The sequence below is a fragment of the Cetorhinus maximus genome, chromosome 18, assembly GCF_964194155.1.
Source record: "Cetorhinus maximus chromosome 18, sCetMax3.hap1.1, whole genome shotgun sequence".
In the NCBI taxonomy this organism is placed as follows: Eukaryota; Metazoa; Chordata; class Chondrichthyes; order Lamniformes; family Cetorhinidae; genus Cetorhinus; species Cetorhinus maximus.
The window spans coordinates 3,156,816-3,172,895 of NC_135896.1; the positions used below are offsets into that span (position 1 = coordinate 3,156,816).

The window sequence follows — 16,080 nt, forward strand, 5'->3', positions numbered from 1 at the left end:
AGACGAAAAGCTTTGACATGTCGCTTTTTTCAACAATACTCAATTTCTGCGCTACCAAATGACTATTTTCCTTATTTATTCTATCAAATCCCTCATAACTTTGGACACGTGTATTAAACCTCCCCTTAACCTTTTCTGCTCTAAAGAGAACAACCCCAGCTTCTCTAAGTCTCTCCACTTAGTCCTGAGTTGATGACGTGTTATGACCACAGCCGGTGTTGGTTGCTACGCAAACTAAGTCCAGAGGGAAACTTGTCTTGCGGGCCACAACCCTTTTTTGTATTCTGTTAACGAGAAGATGATGTACCAATCTCAGCAGTAAGAGGTCCAGTAACACTTTTACTTTTAATTTTTAAAAACCTAAAAGTTTTATTAACAAGAAAGAAAAGAAACCTTAACCCACAAGATTACAGTTACACATTTACAGTTAATCTTACAAAACATCCATCCAAAAACACTCTACTTGGTCAAACCCACAAGTAAACACCTTCCAGACAATACTCCCTTACAGATGTTTAAATATGAAATATACAGTAATATTACACAAGGCAAGCTGCTGTAGCTTCAATAAAGGTGTACCACGTGACCTTTACCCTCTTCCACTTTATGGTACGGAATCCACTTCAGAATAAAACTGCTTGCTACAGCCTAAGACTTCTCAACAGCTCAGACAGCTCCAGCCATCTCCAGCTTAACAGATATACAGCCGCCTCTCCAGCTCAGTAGCTAAAAACCAGCTATCCACAGCAACTCTAATATACATTTTTTCCCTTTCATCTCAGTCCCATTGTTCTCACACCCCTTTGAAACTCAAACTCTTCCAAATGTACGATCTTTCATGGTTCCATCTTGTCTTTGCTTTTGGGTCAATAAAAATATAATATCCCCACTACTATTTAGCTATGGACTCCTGCAAGATGCAAACCTTTTCCTTGTTACCTCTGACTCTCCTTTGAAATTCAAACAACCTCTCAACTTATCTAAAAATGCAAAAGTTAGATCTAACATGTTTACTTGTGCCTCAATTTACACCGCTACCCTTTTCGTGTTTCCAAAACCCAGCCAACCTGACTCCTATCAAACCCTTGCCCAGCTTAATTAAGTTATACACACACCCAGACCTCCAGCCTTCTTTACAGAATAACACTATATACCCCAAAATATATTTTTTAAAAATACATTTTCACAGAGGCATAACACCATCCTGACTCATCTCTCCTGATCAGATCAGCCTGTCTGGGATAAACCTTCCTAGCCTGTTAGACTCGGTATCGTATCATGGGCTTCACCATCAGGGAGGCTTTACTTTTTAATTTAAAAACAAAATATCAACACATGGATCAGAAATAGATGCACACATGTGCACAAACACCTCCCTATCTGTCTGCCTTCTGGATCAATTATAGTAAAGACCTGATATGGAAAATCATCAAAGGTGCTTTTCTATTGAAATGATTATCTTTTTAAAAATACATGCAAGCATACCTCCTAAAGTTTACTTTCGGATTAAGTGAATAAGCTGTGGTTTCTCGATGACATGTAGCCTGGTATAACCACACGATGAAACTTCCTAACTTGACAGGCAACTGAGCTCGAAACATGACAAGGGATGATTTTTTTTCCTAAATAATGATGAGAAAGTTGAAACGTTTTGAGAGGTTCTCTGGTTCTCTCCCCCTCACTTAGCTCCTAGATGGCTTCGCTGGTAGAAAGATAGAGAAAGAAAGACTTGCATTTCTATAACGCCTTTTGCCACCTCAGGACATCCCAAAGCATTTCACAAGCAATGAAATACCTTTGAAGTGCAGTCACTGTTGTAAGCAGTGCGGGGGCCAATTTTGTGTACAGCAAGCTCCCACAAACAGCAATGAGCTAACTGACCAGATAACCAGATAATCAACGATGGAAGGGCAGTGGATGTTATATACATGGATTTCAGTAAAGCCTTTGACAAGGTCCCTCATGGCAGACTGGTACAGAAGGTAAAGTCGCACGGGATCAGAGGTGAGCTGGCAAGATGGATACAGAATTGGCTTGGTCATAGAAGACAGAGGGTAGCAGTGGAAGGGTGCTTTTCTGAATGGAGAGCTGTGACTAGTGGTGTTCCGCAGGGATCAGTGCTGGGACCTTTGCTGTTTGTAGTATACATAAATGATTTGGAGGAAAATGTAACTGGGCTAATTAGTAAGTTTGCAGACGACACTAAGGTTGGAGGAGTTGCAGATAGTGAAGAGGATTGTCAAAGGATACAACGGGATATAGATCGGTTGGAGACTTGGGCGGAGAAATGGCAGATGGAGTTTAATCCGGACAAATGCGAGGTAATGCATTTTGGAAGGTCTAATACAGTTAGGAATTATACAGTAAATGACAGAACCCTTAAGTGCATTGACGGGCAGAGGGATCTGGGTGTACAGGTCCACAGGTCACAAAGTGGCAACGCAGGTGGATAAGGTAGTCAGGAAGGCATATGGCATGCTTGCCTTCATTGGCAGGGGTATTGAGTATAAAAGCTGGGAAATCATGCTGCAGCTGTATAGAACCTTGGTTAGGCCACACTTGGAATATTGCGTGCAATTCTGGTCACCACATTACCAGAAGGATATGGAGGCTTTGGAGAGGGTGCAGAGGAGGTTTACCAGGATGCTGCCTGGTCTGGAGGTTATTAGCTATGAGGAGAGGTTGGAGAAACTCGGATTGTTCTCACTAGAGCGACGGAGATTGAGGGGCGACTTGATAGAAGTTTACAAAATTATGAGTGGCATGGACAGAGTAGATAGAAGCTTTTTCCCAGGGTGGAAGAGTCAATTACTAGGGGACATAGATTTAAGGTGAGAGGAGAAAACTATAGAGGAGATGTGCGGGGCAAGTTTTTTACGCAGAGGGTAGTGAATGTCTGGAATTCGCTGCCAGAGGAGGTGGTGGAAGCAGGTACGATAGTGGTGTTTAAGAGGCAGCTTGACAAATACATGAATAGGATGGGAATAGAGAGATATGGATCCCGGAAGTGCAAAATGTTTTAGTTGACGGGCAATATGATCGGCGCAGGCTTGGAGGGCCGAAGGGCCTGTTCCTGTGCTGCACTGTTCTTTGTTCTTGTTCTATAACCTGGTTGGGTGACATTGATTAAGGAATAAATATTGACCAGGGCCTTGGGGATACCTCTCCTGCTCCTCTTCAAAGTAGTGTCATGGGATCTTTTACCTGAGATGGCAGACAGGATTTTGGTTTAATATCTCATCAAAAAGATCACACCTTCAATGGTGTGATACTCCCTCTGTATAGCACTGGAAGTGTCAGCCTGGAATATGTACACGAGTCTGATAAATTATTTGCAGAAGATACTGATTATGTGAAAAGTAATTTTTATTTCATTTCAGCTGGAGCAGGAACTCGCCAAAAAATTGGTGGATTTTGAAGGTAATTGAACATTCCTTCCTCTCTTGCTCGCTCTCTCTCTTTCATCGATGCCCCCACCCCCACCCTTCCGCCCCAGCTTTGAAGAGTTTTAACTTCATCGCTGGTCAGTAATAGGTTTTTGTTTATAGTATGTGTCTTAAAAAGAAAAATTATGTTTACACTTTGCAGGTGAAATAGCAAGTTACCAAGATGAGATTGAGACGGAGCTGGAGATCACTCGACCAAGGTATCGAGGAGCATATGCTACATATGCTAAAGGAGGTTTGTATACATAACTTGCTCTTTTCTGGAGGTGGTGAGGGGGCTAACTTTACATTAATGATAAAACGTTTGTGTACAAATTACCATGAATATAGGCAGCATTCCATCACATCACCAAAGTGACAAATCTTCATGACACTGTAGGATGTAGAGCATCACAGCTAGTCCTAATTCTGCCCTAATCCCATACTCACTCACAAGCAACCTTCGGCATTAGACCGCTGACACTTGTTGCAACATTTCTGCCTGTCCCGTGTTGAGTTGCTGGGTCACTGCAAGGCAGGAATAGCGTGGGGACCTCTGTGATTGACCTGCAGTGACACTGGCCTCAAGAAGGGGAAAAAGTCAGTAAATATTATTGCTCCGGCTCACAGTTTTTAAATAGGTCGCTGCTCTGCGTTGATCATGGGTGAAGCTCCATTCCAGGAGTGTAATTGAGGCTAACACCAGTGTTGAGAGTGTGTGGCTTTGTCAGAAGTGCTGTCCTTTGGATGAGGTCCTCTCTGACTGTCCCAGTGGGTAGGGTAGATGATCAAGATCCCATGGCATTATTTGAAAAAAAAATACAGGGTGCTGCCCCTGTATCCAGTTACCACCACCAGAAACAGAATAACTGGCCATTAATCCCATTGTGGGATCTTGCTGTGTATATTTTCGCTGCTAATTTTACAGAACAGCAGCAGTGACTACACTTCAAAAAGCAATTGATTCCGATATTTCTGAGAGACACATTATGGCAGGGACCAAAGGCAATGGGTGGAATCGTCCCAGATTTGCACAGAAGTGTGGTAGCAGGCAGGAAAAAGTCATTTTAGCTACTGGCCGCAATGGCGGGTTTTCTTGCCTTATCACTCCGTTCCACCTCATTAATTATGCAGCCACAGGTGTCTCTTGGCGGGCGGCCTCCAAATTGCCTTCCACGCTGTTACTTCGCCACTTCCTCATGCAGAATGTCATATTTAAACTGCAGCCGCACACACACTTCTCAATGCTCGCAGCCCAGGACTACTCTGGTGAAGACATGGCCCCAAAAGCCAAGAAGAGTGCAGCCCCCAGATTCGATGACACATCTCTGGGACGCCTTCTGGACACCATGGAGGTCTCTGTGATGCCTTCTACCTTCACTCTGGCCGCAGGAGGCCCATCAATCTCACCACTCCAGCTTGGGAGGTGGTGGCAGAGGTGGTCAGTGCCAATGCTGCACACAAGGTCAGCCATCCAGTGCAGAAAGAGGATGAATGATCTCATCCGTGCTGCCAGGGTACGGCAACCATCTCATCACTCTAAACTCTCACACTCACAAGGCCATTATACATTCAGTGGCATCTCATGCACTGCCAGCACAAGGGACATCACCACTCTCTCTCTCACACACACACCCTCACATGTCCATCTGGCCTCACCTTCTCTGGAGGCTGCCTCCTCAGCCCTCACCATCTTGAGGCTGCTTGCACAGATCAACATGTGCTCCCACGCACACCCTGGGATACCCTCCTTCCCCAGTACAGCCCTCGCCCTGCAGCTTCTTCCCTTGCCTGAGGCTGCTTCTCCCCCTTCCCTAAGCAAGCCCTAGCCTTGCAGCCATTGAAAAGCCACCCCCGCCTTACGGCTGGTCTGGTAGGTAGAGACCTGCCCGTGAGCCTCCTAAAAGTGATCTGGTGCTGCTAGCGAATCCTGGAGCTGATGACTGCGAGAAACGCAGCCCACCATTGGCAGACGATCGCAAACTGGGTTAACTATGGCGTGAAACCGATTTTTGGTGTTATCGATATTGTTTCCCCCACCTGCCCACCATGAAGTCCAACACCAAAGGGACCGGAAAATCCCGGCCAGTGGCTTTGGTCTTCCCATAATTCAGTTGGAGGAAGTTTCTGCTTGTCGAGGATTGGATGTTGAAAAAGCAGCGTAACAAATCAAAGCCAGTGGGAGGGGATGAGCGAAGTGACAGTGAGGTGTAGAGCTAATTTACCAAGCCCATCCCACACCGTGATGGCTGTAGTCTTAACTAAATACTTCCCTTTTCCCCCATCTCCCTCGCAGCATTGTAATTTCCTGGGAGGGCCAGACATAAAAAAACAAGGGCCAGTGAGGACCCAGAAGAATTTCCAGCTGTCACTTAGCGTTTAAAAAGCTGAAACAAGCATCTTCCAGCCTGAGTCGATACTCTCGGGAGAGTAGAGTGGAGCATAGGAAATGTAAAGAATGGAGAGGGAGTAGTGTGTGTCCCACTAAAGCCCATGGATAGCCATAGAGCCGAGGGAGTCATCAACAGTAGGATTAAACCCTGTGCTGTGTGAGAAACAGATCAGTTTAATTAAACTGCTCGATCGTTTTGGAACAAAATATTCGAAATGCAAGAAAAATTAATTGAGAGCACTCGACCTGTCTTTATGGATGTTTTTTCACTGTGATTAAAACAGATTACATGTCCTTACTCTCCAAGTTCCCTGCTTCACAGCTTATCCATTTCATAATCTTACTGGGTGAAAGGAATATGCCTGTGTAACACGAAAAGTTTAATTAAAGTTGTTTGACACTCGCATGTTGCTGACAGATGAAGAGTTGAATGAACAGCTGCTTGGAAAGAGGATGTGATGATCCCCCTTGGAGAGGCTGAATCGAGTGTGCCGTGTGCTTTGTTTGGCTTCTGTTCAGTATCCTCAGTGCGACAATGCAAGAGTGCTGTGGAGTATTCTTGAACCAGTGCTGATTGTACACTAAATCTGCCTCATAAAATGCCATGCAGTAAAATCTGTTGTAATCATTTTAACAACACTGAGTTATTGATTCCTCCCCCCCCCCCACCACCCCCAAACAACTGGTTATTCTTTGAGCAGGAGCTGAGACATTGAGTGCAGCAGGCTGTTTGATGTTGCTGTGAACATAACTGAGCCTGAACCTGTCCTTAATGTCGGGATCCTACCCTGCCTTTAATCAATTGGAATTGCCTAACTCCACATGGACCAGAGCTCCAAACTTGAGGCTTATTTTGGTTTTTATAGATCACTTTTACAATGTTTGCCTTTATCAGTGAGACATGAGAGGATAATTTGTGTCCACAGTGCTTTTCTCTTCACCAGCCCTCTCCACCCCTTCCCAAACCAACCTGAGCAAGGCAGGACTTATTATAGTGATCACTCCTATCTTTTCTGAGGTATATTTTATGGGGTGTATACTGATATCTTGGGAGTTCTTTTATTTTTGATAAATTTTGATTTTGACTACATCAGCAGTTATTGAAAGCCGATGACACCAAAGAATTTACCAATGTCTTGTCATTTCTGTGGCTTATTGAGTGTCAACTTGTAGTTGATTGCAAACAAATAAAGGTCATTTATGTACAGGTTGTATATGAACTATCCAAACCTCTCAGTTGGATTCGATTTGCAGACTGTAATCTAATCAAGGGGTTCAATGGGTTTATATATCAAATGTCAGATACCTGGGAGTGAGTTACAGGTTGGGTGGTTTATGAATTGAATAGCAGACACCCAGCTGATATACAGATTGGGATCTAATCGAGGGGCTCAGTGCAATTTATATATAGAATAACAGGTACCTGAGAGTAAGTTACAGGCTGGAATCTAATTGAGCTGTATGAGTGGTTTGTATTTTGAATAATACATACTCAGGACTGAGTTACAGGCTGGAATTTAATCAAGGTGTTTGGTGGTTTATATATAGAATAGCAGATACCTGGGAGTGAGCTGGAATCTAATCGAGAGGTTGATATGAATCGAAACCCAAAAGCACAGTTAAATTGTCTTGTAAATTAGATTTTTCAAAGGGGCAGTGAAGGTGAGGCAGCCTCTGTAGTCTGAGTCGTTGGCTATTTACGCACTGTGCATTCTTGAACCATTTTGTGTTTTACTGGGCTAATACTGTATTCCAGATGCTCTGGATGACGGAGCCTCAGTAACCTCCAGTGGATTAGGTGAGGAAGAGGGGGAGGATGAAGAGCTGACAGCAGTCGCAAACCATCTCAACAAGGACTTCTGTGATGATTTCCTGAATGAAGAGCGGCCAAAGGACAACGACAAAACCGAGGAGAAGAAGGAATTGGAGCCTCCGCCCAAACCCCCCAACATATCCACTCTGTTAGGCCCCCTCCCAACAGCTGCCAGCCTTGGCCTGAAGGAGTCCATCGAGGAGTGTATAGCAGCTGATGAACCTGAGTCAGGTAAGAGTGTTTGGTTTATCTGACTGTATAATGCAGCAAGAAAGTGTTGCCTGCAAACTTGTGTCTATGTGGTGACTTGGGTAGAAAGTAATGTCACGCAAAAGGCCCTGAGCAGTTGCAACCCCTTCTCTCTCTGCACTGTGGCTGAACTAGTGAATCTGAAGGTGGGGTAGAAGTCTGTGTTCTGCACCAGGGCTCCAATGCCATGCTGCCCATTTGTTAAATTGTTTAAAATTGAGAATCAAGTGACTGGCGTGTTCTCTGCACTCTTATAATTCTGGCTCCTTACACACCTATTTTTAATTGCTCCACCATTGGCAATCGTGTTATCAGCTATCTAGGCCTTAAGCCCTGGAATTCCCTCCCTAAACCCTCTGTCTCTCTTTTCTCCTTTAAGACCTCCCTAAAAACCTACATCTTTGACAAACCTACGCTTGCCTGTTTCTATTATCACCTTATGTGGCTTGGCATCAAATGTGTTTGATAATGCTCCTATGAAGTGTCATGGGGCATTTTACTATATCAAAGGAGCTTTATGAATAATATTATTATAAATCAGTAAGGGGATTGTTTAAGCCAGATACTACTATTATCGATATTCGTGGACAGTTGATCCAGTGGCAATCCCCTAATGTGTTTGTGCAATGTTTCTTTGTAATCTATTTTAGGCGGTGTTAGCTTGCAGGTTGTAAATAGAAAAATGCCTCTAATAAAGTACAACACAGGAATATTGTGGTTTTTTGCTGATATCTTCAACGCTTCTTTTTAAGCTGTAATATATTCTGTGTATCTGTTGGTCAACACACAAAATTAAAAATGGGTAAAGATTGTGTTTCTATTGTGTTGTGCCCAGTTTGGGGCTTGGGGGGGAGGGGGAGTAGTGTGTGTGTATATTTTATGTGTATGTTTATCTACACGTGCATATTTACACACATGTCTATTCAAAGTATTGTATTGGTAAAGTAAAAGCAGGAAGATTCAGCTTCACGTCTGGAGATTTTATATATAGTATCATTTTTCATGTGTGAGATATACTTTGAGTTTTGGCAGGCTAATTGAGACCAGTAGAGCAGAGTGGCCCCTGCTCTCCCCCAAGTTACATACATCCCCATCGATGGGGAGAGAGTGGTGTTGTGGTACTGTCACTGGACTAGTAACCCAGAGGCCCAGGCTAATGCTCTGGGGACACTGGGTTCATACCCTACCACGGTAGATGGTGGAATGAATCAATCCAGAATATCAAGCTGGTCTCAGTGATAGCGACCATGAAAACTGTTGTAAGATGTTGTGTCTAGTTTGGTAGGTCTCATGAAGAGGCTGTAAGTCTTGTACAGTTTAACAGTAAGTGTTTATTAACTATATACATATATACAGCATAAGGTCTAAGCTTGGAGCTGTCTCCATGTTTGCCTCTACACATGTCTCTGTCCAGTACAAGACTGCCCTTTAGACTCGGGTCATGTGCTCCTTTACATCACAGCGTGGATGATACTATACCCAGTCCCGTGTTAACCCTTTCTATGCCAGACCCTAACTACCATCGATCTTTGTCAAAACCCATTTAGTTGACTAACGTCCTTTAGGGAAGGAAATCTGCTGTCTTTAGCTGGTCTGACCTACATGTGACTTCAGACAGACAGAAGTGTGGTAGACTCTTAACTGCCCACTGAAATGGCCTAGCAAGCCACTCAAAGGCAAGTAGGAATGGCAAAAAATGCTGGCCTTGCCAGTGGTGTCCACATCCCATGAAAGAATAAAGAAAAATAAAAATGGACTGTCGGCACTGGGTGATGATCGAGTGCATGGAGTTGATCTGTTCACTCCTCCGCCCCCAGTTCAGCATGCAAGGTGCTGAGGCTAATTCTAGTTTCGCTACTGCTTACTGAACACAGTCCAAGCTATTGAGTGAAACATTGGCTCTATCCAGCAAGCAGCACCTAAGTTATTTTTTAAATAGTCGCCTGGCAGTACAGAATTTGAGTATTGCTGATAAAAGACATTTTGTCTTGCACTCATCAGGACAATCGCAAGAATACCAATGTCAGGGGAAGCAACAACTTTATATTGTATGAGAAGATTTATTTATTAAATGTTCACCGATGTAAAATGGGTGAGAACTTAAAGGCAGTAAGTGATCTTCAAAATCTTTCCATTTCAAGTTCTGCACTTCCAGCTCATGTGGTCTCCTCAATGAGATTATTGACTTGTGATCACTTCCAGCTATGAATTTTAATCCATGGAATTTGAAGAGGTTCTGTTGATGCCGCAAACAACTGAACTGAACATAAATGTTTTGAGCGTTGTCATAGCTGCCTCTGTTGTGATCCAGCTGCAATGCCTGAGGCCATCCTCTTCTCTGTTGTGGCTTTCTAAAGAGAAAAAGCTAAATATCTCACTTAAAGTGTGCTGAAGTGATTAGCTCTAATTCACCCTCCCTCAGAACCCTGCAGTTCTTTACCTCAAGAGTGTTTTCTTCATTTGGCGGGGAGACCATGGTGTAGTGGTAATGTCACTGGGCTGGTAATCCAGAGGCCCAGGCTAATGCTTTGGGGGCATGGGTTCAAATCCCATCACAGCAATGGTGAAACCACCATCGATTGTCATATAAACCTGGTTCACTAATGTCCTGGAGGAAATCTGTCATCCTTACCCAGTCTGGCCTACATGTGACTCCAGATCCATAGCACTGTGGTTGACTCTTAACTGCCCACTCAGCTCAAGGGCAGTTAGGAATGGGCAGCAAATGCTGGCCTTGCCAGCGATGCCCACATCCCATGAAATAAATAAAAGTAAATAAATAATTCTATGATCCAAAGGTTGGTAACTCAGTTGGTAACAGTTTCACTTCTGGAGTGAGAAAGCTGTGGGCCCAAGAGACTTAAGCCAGGCTGGCACTCTTAGTGCAGCACTCCCTCAGTACTGCACTATCAGAGGTTCCATATTTCAGATGAGATGTTAAACCAAGGCCCCATCTGCCCCTTCAGGTGGATGTAAAAGATCTCACAATCATTATTTCAAAAAGCAGGGGTATTCTCAGCATGTCGTAACCAATATTTATCCCTCAACCAACATGACTAAAAAAAATAGGTTATCTGGCCATTACCACCTTGCTGTTTGTGGGAGCTTGCTATGCACAAATTGGCTGCAGTGTTTCCTACATTATGGCAATGACTTTGAAAAATACTTCATTGATTGCCAAGTACTTTAGGATGCCCTGAGGTGTGAAAAGGTACTATATCGGGAAGGCAGTGCTGTAGTGGTATTGTCACTGGACTAGTAATTCAGAGGCCCAGACACATGCTTTGGGGTCCAGGGTTCGAATCCCACCATGGCAGATGGTGGAATTTGAATTCAGTTAAAATCTGGAATTAAAAGTCTAATGATGACCATGAAACCATTGTCGATTGTCATTAAAAACCCACCTGGTTCACTAATCCCTTTTAGGGAAGGAAATCTGCTGTCCTTACCCAGTCTGCTCTACACCTGACTCCAGATCCACAGCAATGTGGTTGACTCTTAACTGCCCCCTGAAATGTCATAGCAAGCCACTCAGTTGTATCAAATTGATAAAAAAAGTCAGCAAAAAGGAATTAAACTGGACAGACCACCCGGCATCGACCTAGGCACGGGAAACAACAACAGCAAACTCAGCCCTGTCACCCTGCAAAGTCCTCCTTTCTAATAACTGGCGGTTTATGCCAAAATTGGGAGAGTTGTCTCACAGATTAGTCAAGCAACAGCCTGACATAGTCATCCTCACGGAAACATACCTTACAGGTAATGTCCCAGACACCATCACCATCCCTGTCCTATTCCACCAGCAGAACAGACTCAGCAGGGGTGGCAGCACAGTGGTATACAGTCGGGAGGGAGTTGCTCAGGGAGTCCTCAGCATTGACCACATGAAGTCTCATGGCATCAGGTCAAACGCGGGCAAGGAAAGCTCCTGCTGATTACCATGTACTGCCAACCCTCAGCTTATGAATCAGTACTGCTCCATGTTGAACACCACTTGAAGGAAGCGCTGAGGGTGGCAAGGGCACAGAATGTACTTTAATGTCCATGCTCGGTAGCACCACTACTGACCGAGTTGGCCGAGTCCTAAAGGACGTAGCTGTTAGACTGGGTCTGTAGCAGGTGGTGAGAGAACCAACAAGAGGGAAAAACATACTTGACCTCATCCTCACCAACTTGCCTGCTGCAGATACATCTGTCCACGACTGTATCGGTAGGAGTGACCACAAGGACTGAGTCCTTGCCGAGACAAAGTCCCGTCTTCACACTGAGGATACTCTTCATCGTGTTGTGTGGCACTATCACGGTGATAAATGGGATAGATTTCAAACAGATCTAGCAACTCGAGACTGGGCAACCATGAGGCGCTGTGGGCCATCAGCAGCAGCAGAATTGTACCAGCCACAATCTGTTCATGGCCCGGCATATCCCGAAGATTGCAGGAGAGCATGCCAGGAGCAGCACAGGCATGCCATAGACCAGAAACTGAACTGGACCAGTCATATAAATAATAAATAAAAACAGAAAATGCTGGAAAAACTCAGCAGGTCCGACAGAATCTGTGGAGAGAGAAACAGAGTTAACGTTTCGAGTCCATATGACTCTTCAGAGCTAAAGAGAAGTAGCAATGAGATGGACTTTATACTGTCGTAGGGCGGCGTGGAACAGGTGAAGCTGGATAGAAGGTCGGCAATAGGTGGGGGCTAAGGAGAGTTGACAAAGATGTCATGGACACAAGACATAGGGAGTGTTAGTGCTGAAGACTAAAGGTGCTGATAGTGGCATAAAGGTGTGAAAGTAGAATGTGTTAACGGCAGAATGAGGGTCAGCACCCTGTGAAACAGATTGAACAAGTGACAGATGGCCCTGTTGGTGGAGGGGGGAGGCTGGTAAGGGAGCAGTGGTTGGGTAAAAAAACAGATAAAAGGATTTAAAAAGGGGATTAAAAATAAGTAAATGAAAAATAAAGTATAAATGTGTAAAAAAAAAGAAAAATAAACTAGAAAAAAATGAATAAGGTGATTTTTTTTTAAAAAGGAGGGTAAAGATGGAGGAGAGAGTTCATATAAATACTGCCATACAGCTGTATAAATACTGTGGTTACAAGAGCAGGTCAGAGACTAGGAAACCTGCTGTGAGTAACTCACCCCAAAACCTGTCTAACATCTACAAGGCACGAGTCAGGAGTGTGATGGAATACTCCCCACTTGCCTGGATGAGTGCAGCTCCCACAACACCTCAAGAAGCTCGACACCACCCGGGACAAAGCAGCCCACTTGTTTGGCACCACATCCACAAACATTCACTCCCTCCACCACTGACGCACAGTAGCAGCAGTGTGTGTACCATCTACAAGATGCACTGGAGGAACTCACCAAGGCTCCTTCGACAGCACCTTCCAAACCCACGACCACTACCATCTAGAAGGACAAGGGCAGCAGATAGATGGGAACACCACCACCTGGAAGTTCCCCTCCAAGCCACTCACCATCCTGACTTGGAAATATATCGCCGTTCCTTCACTGTCACTGGGTCAAAATCCTGGAACTCCCTTCCTAACAGCACTGTGGGTGTACCTACACCACATGGACTGCAGCGGTTCAAGAAGGCAGCTCACCACCACCTTCTCAAGGGCAACTAGGGATGGGCTACAAATGCTGGGCCAGCCAGCGAAGCCCACATCCCATGAACGAAATTTTAAAAGAGAAAATTAAATATATATAAATGCAAGTGAGTTCTTTCTAAAACCTTTGTGTCTGCTATCTCCAGACTGGTGAGCTTTATTCACCAAATCATGGGGTGCTGAAAAGCTTCGAATTTGGTAGCAAGCAGTGTACAGAGGCCATTGGGCCAGTGCGACAGACTCAGAGTCGCTGAGCAGCTGGCGCTTGTCTGCATTTGGCCAGTGTTTTCTCTGGAAAGTGAAACTCTTAGCTGGGCTGCTGTGATGAAGATTGTTAAGGATTCCTCCACCCCCGCCCTCCCTCACTCCCTCCACCAGCTCTCCAATGATAATGTCAAGTTGAATCAAGTGACAAGAAACCAGCTTAATTATATCGCAGGAAAAGGTTGTGCAGCGACAGCTTCCACTATTGCAGCTGAATGGATGGATGGAAGTGTGGATGAAAGCTGGAGAAAGAGGGGATTTCTGCTGATCCCAGGCACCTTGCAGAGTGCACAACATTCCCACTTAAGTGATTAAAACTTACTTCCATTTCTGCTGTCCCATTTTGTGTGTGATGGGCGTGGGGTAGTGATAGCGGATTGAGAACACAGCCTGGCTTCCTGCTCTGCTGGTTTCAATGGGAAACACCTGGAGTTGCAAGTTGTGTGGGGGTAAACCCTTTTGTTTTTGATTTTTTTTTGTGAAATGCTTACTGATGGCTGTTTCTGCACAAAGACAGGAAGGAGCATAGGAACAGGGGGAGGCCATTCAGCCCCTCGAGCCCTTTTTCTGCCTTTCCGCCAGACCATGGCTGATCTTTATCTGAACTCCGTACCGTGTGAGAACACAAGAAATAGGAGCAGGAGTAGACTGCACGGCCCATCAAAACTGCTGTGCCATTCAATACAATCGTGGCTGATCTTCAGCTTCAACTCTACTTTCCTGCCTGCTTCCCATATCCTTTGATTCCCCGAGTGACCAAAAATCTGTCTATCCCAGCCTTAAATGTATTAAATGATGGAACATCCAGAACCCTCTGGGGTAGAGAATTCCAAAGATTCACAACCCTCTGAGTGAAGACATTTCTCCTCATCCCAGCCCTAAATGATTGTGCCCTTATCCTGAGACTGTGCCCCTGTGTCCAAGCTTTCCCAGCCTCTGTCTCTATCCTGACAAGCCCCTTCAGAATCTTGTATTTTTCAATACCCGGTTTGATTCTGTAACCCTTAGTACCTTTACCCAACAGAAATGATCAATCTTAGCAGGCTGCCCCACTGGCTGAATGTCTAAAGACGCTGCCTGAAGTGATACTGAGCTATGCAGATGAGGACAGTCCCAAGTTTGATTTTTGAGCTTACCCTGTTAATTGACCTCAGCAGAGCAGCAGTTGAGATGCTTTGTTTGACCTTCATACCTTTGGGATAGGGAGGAGGAACAAGAAAGACATTATAGTGCCTAATTATGTCTCCACAAAATATCATAAAATTATAGAAAACAGGCCCGTTGTGCCTGTGCCAGCTCTTTGATAGAGCTATCCAATTAGCCCCACTCCTCTGCTCTTGAGCCATTACGCTGCAAATTTTTCCATTTTAAGAATAAATCCAATTCCCTTTCGAAAGCCACTGTTGAATGTGCTTCCACCACACTTTCGGGCAAAATACCTCCAAAGTGCATCAGGTAAGATGAACGGCAAACACTGCCATGTTAGAAAACTTAGTTACACAGCAGGATCCCATAATTTGCGAATCCTGATCCAATGGCTCTGGGTGGAAGGTGTGTGTTCATGAGGGGTATGCATTAGGGCTCGGCTGTGATACCCGTCAGGATCGAATGTCCAGCTGACACACACTGTCTAGGTTCACAGTGATGAAGGCCACTTGGGTGAGGTGCTGTAGGGCTGCTTGTGTCACCGGACGCTTGTGCATATCTGAGGAGATCAGCACAGGACCAAACATCATGAGCACAATAAAATTGAGAGTGATAGAGGAAACACCACAATATGGAAAACAATAACCTTGGTGAAGGGATCAAATACCAAGGGAACAAATTAAAAATAAGGAAGTTAGGAGCAAGCCAGAAGTCACCCAAAGGGTTTTGAATAAATTACCAGGGAAGCGAACAGCATAAATGGGGTCAAGAGATAATTAGATGAGGTTCTGCACTTCTCCTGATAGTGCCGTGAGCTTATACATTCAACAGATCGAGCCACATCAAGGTGGTTGGTGGCAAAGATATTAGAATTAACCTTGGATTCACCAAGTTAATAAAGGGGAAAAGGGGAAAAAAAACAGTCCAGAGATCTGCAGCAAAACTCCACTACAGTTAAACCACCTGCTAAAATTCATCATCAAGCTTCGTATAAGTGCTACCATGACACCAAGTCCAAGAAAAGATTCAACTTCTTGTGCTCAAATCTCTCGATAGCCACGTCCCTCCACGTCTTTGCTGTAACCTCCACCAGCCCTACGACCACACCACCGCAGATTCCTGGCCTTTTGCTCATCTGCAATTTCTGTTGCTGCTGCACTGGTGGCTATGA

At 44.6% G+C, this 16,080-nt stretch overlaps 1 protein-coding gene across 3 annotated transcripts in view; it reads left to right on the forward strand.

Moving 5' to 3' along the window:
* LOC144692875 (transcription factor IIIB 90 kDa subunit-like) overlaps positions 1-16,080 on the forward strand; it is a 323,304-nt gene that overhangs the window by 193,626 nt on the left and 113,598 nt on the right. For all 3 annotated transcript variants that reach the window (XM_078561956.1, XM_078561957.1, XM_078561958.1), the window contains 3 exons: positions 3,381-3,420; positions 3,589-3,681; positions 7,574-7,861. In XM_078561956.1, the coding sequence (XP_078418082.1) occupies positions 3,381-3,420; positions 3,589-3,681; positions 7,574-7,861 (421 nt within the window). The remainder of the gene's footprint in view (positions 1-3,380; positions 3,421-3,588; positions 3,682-7,573; positions 7,862-16,080) is intronic.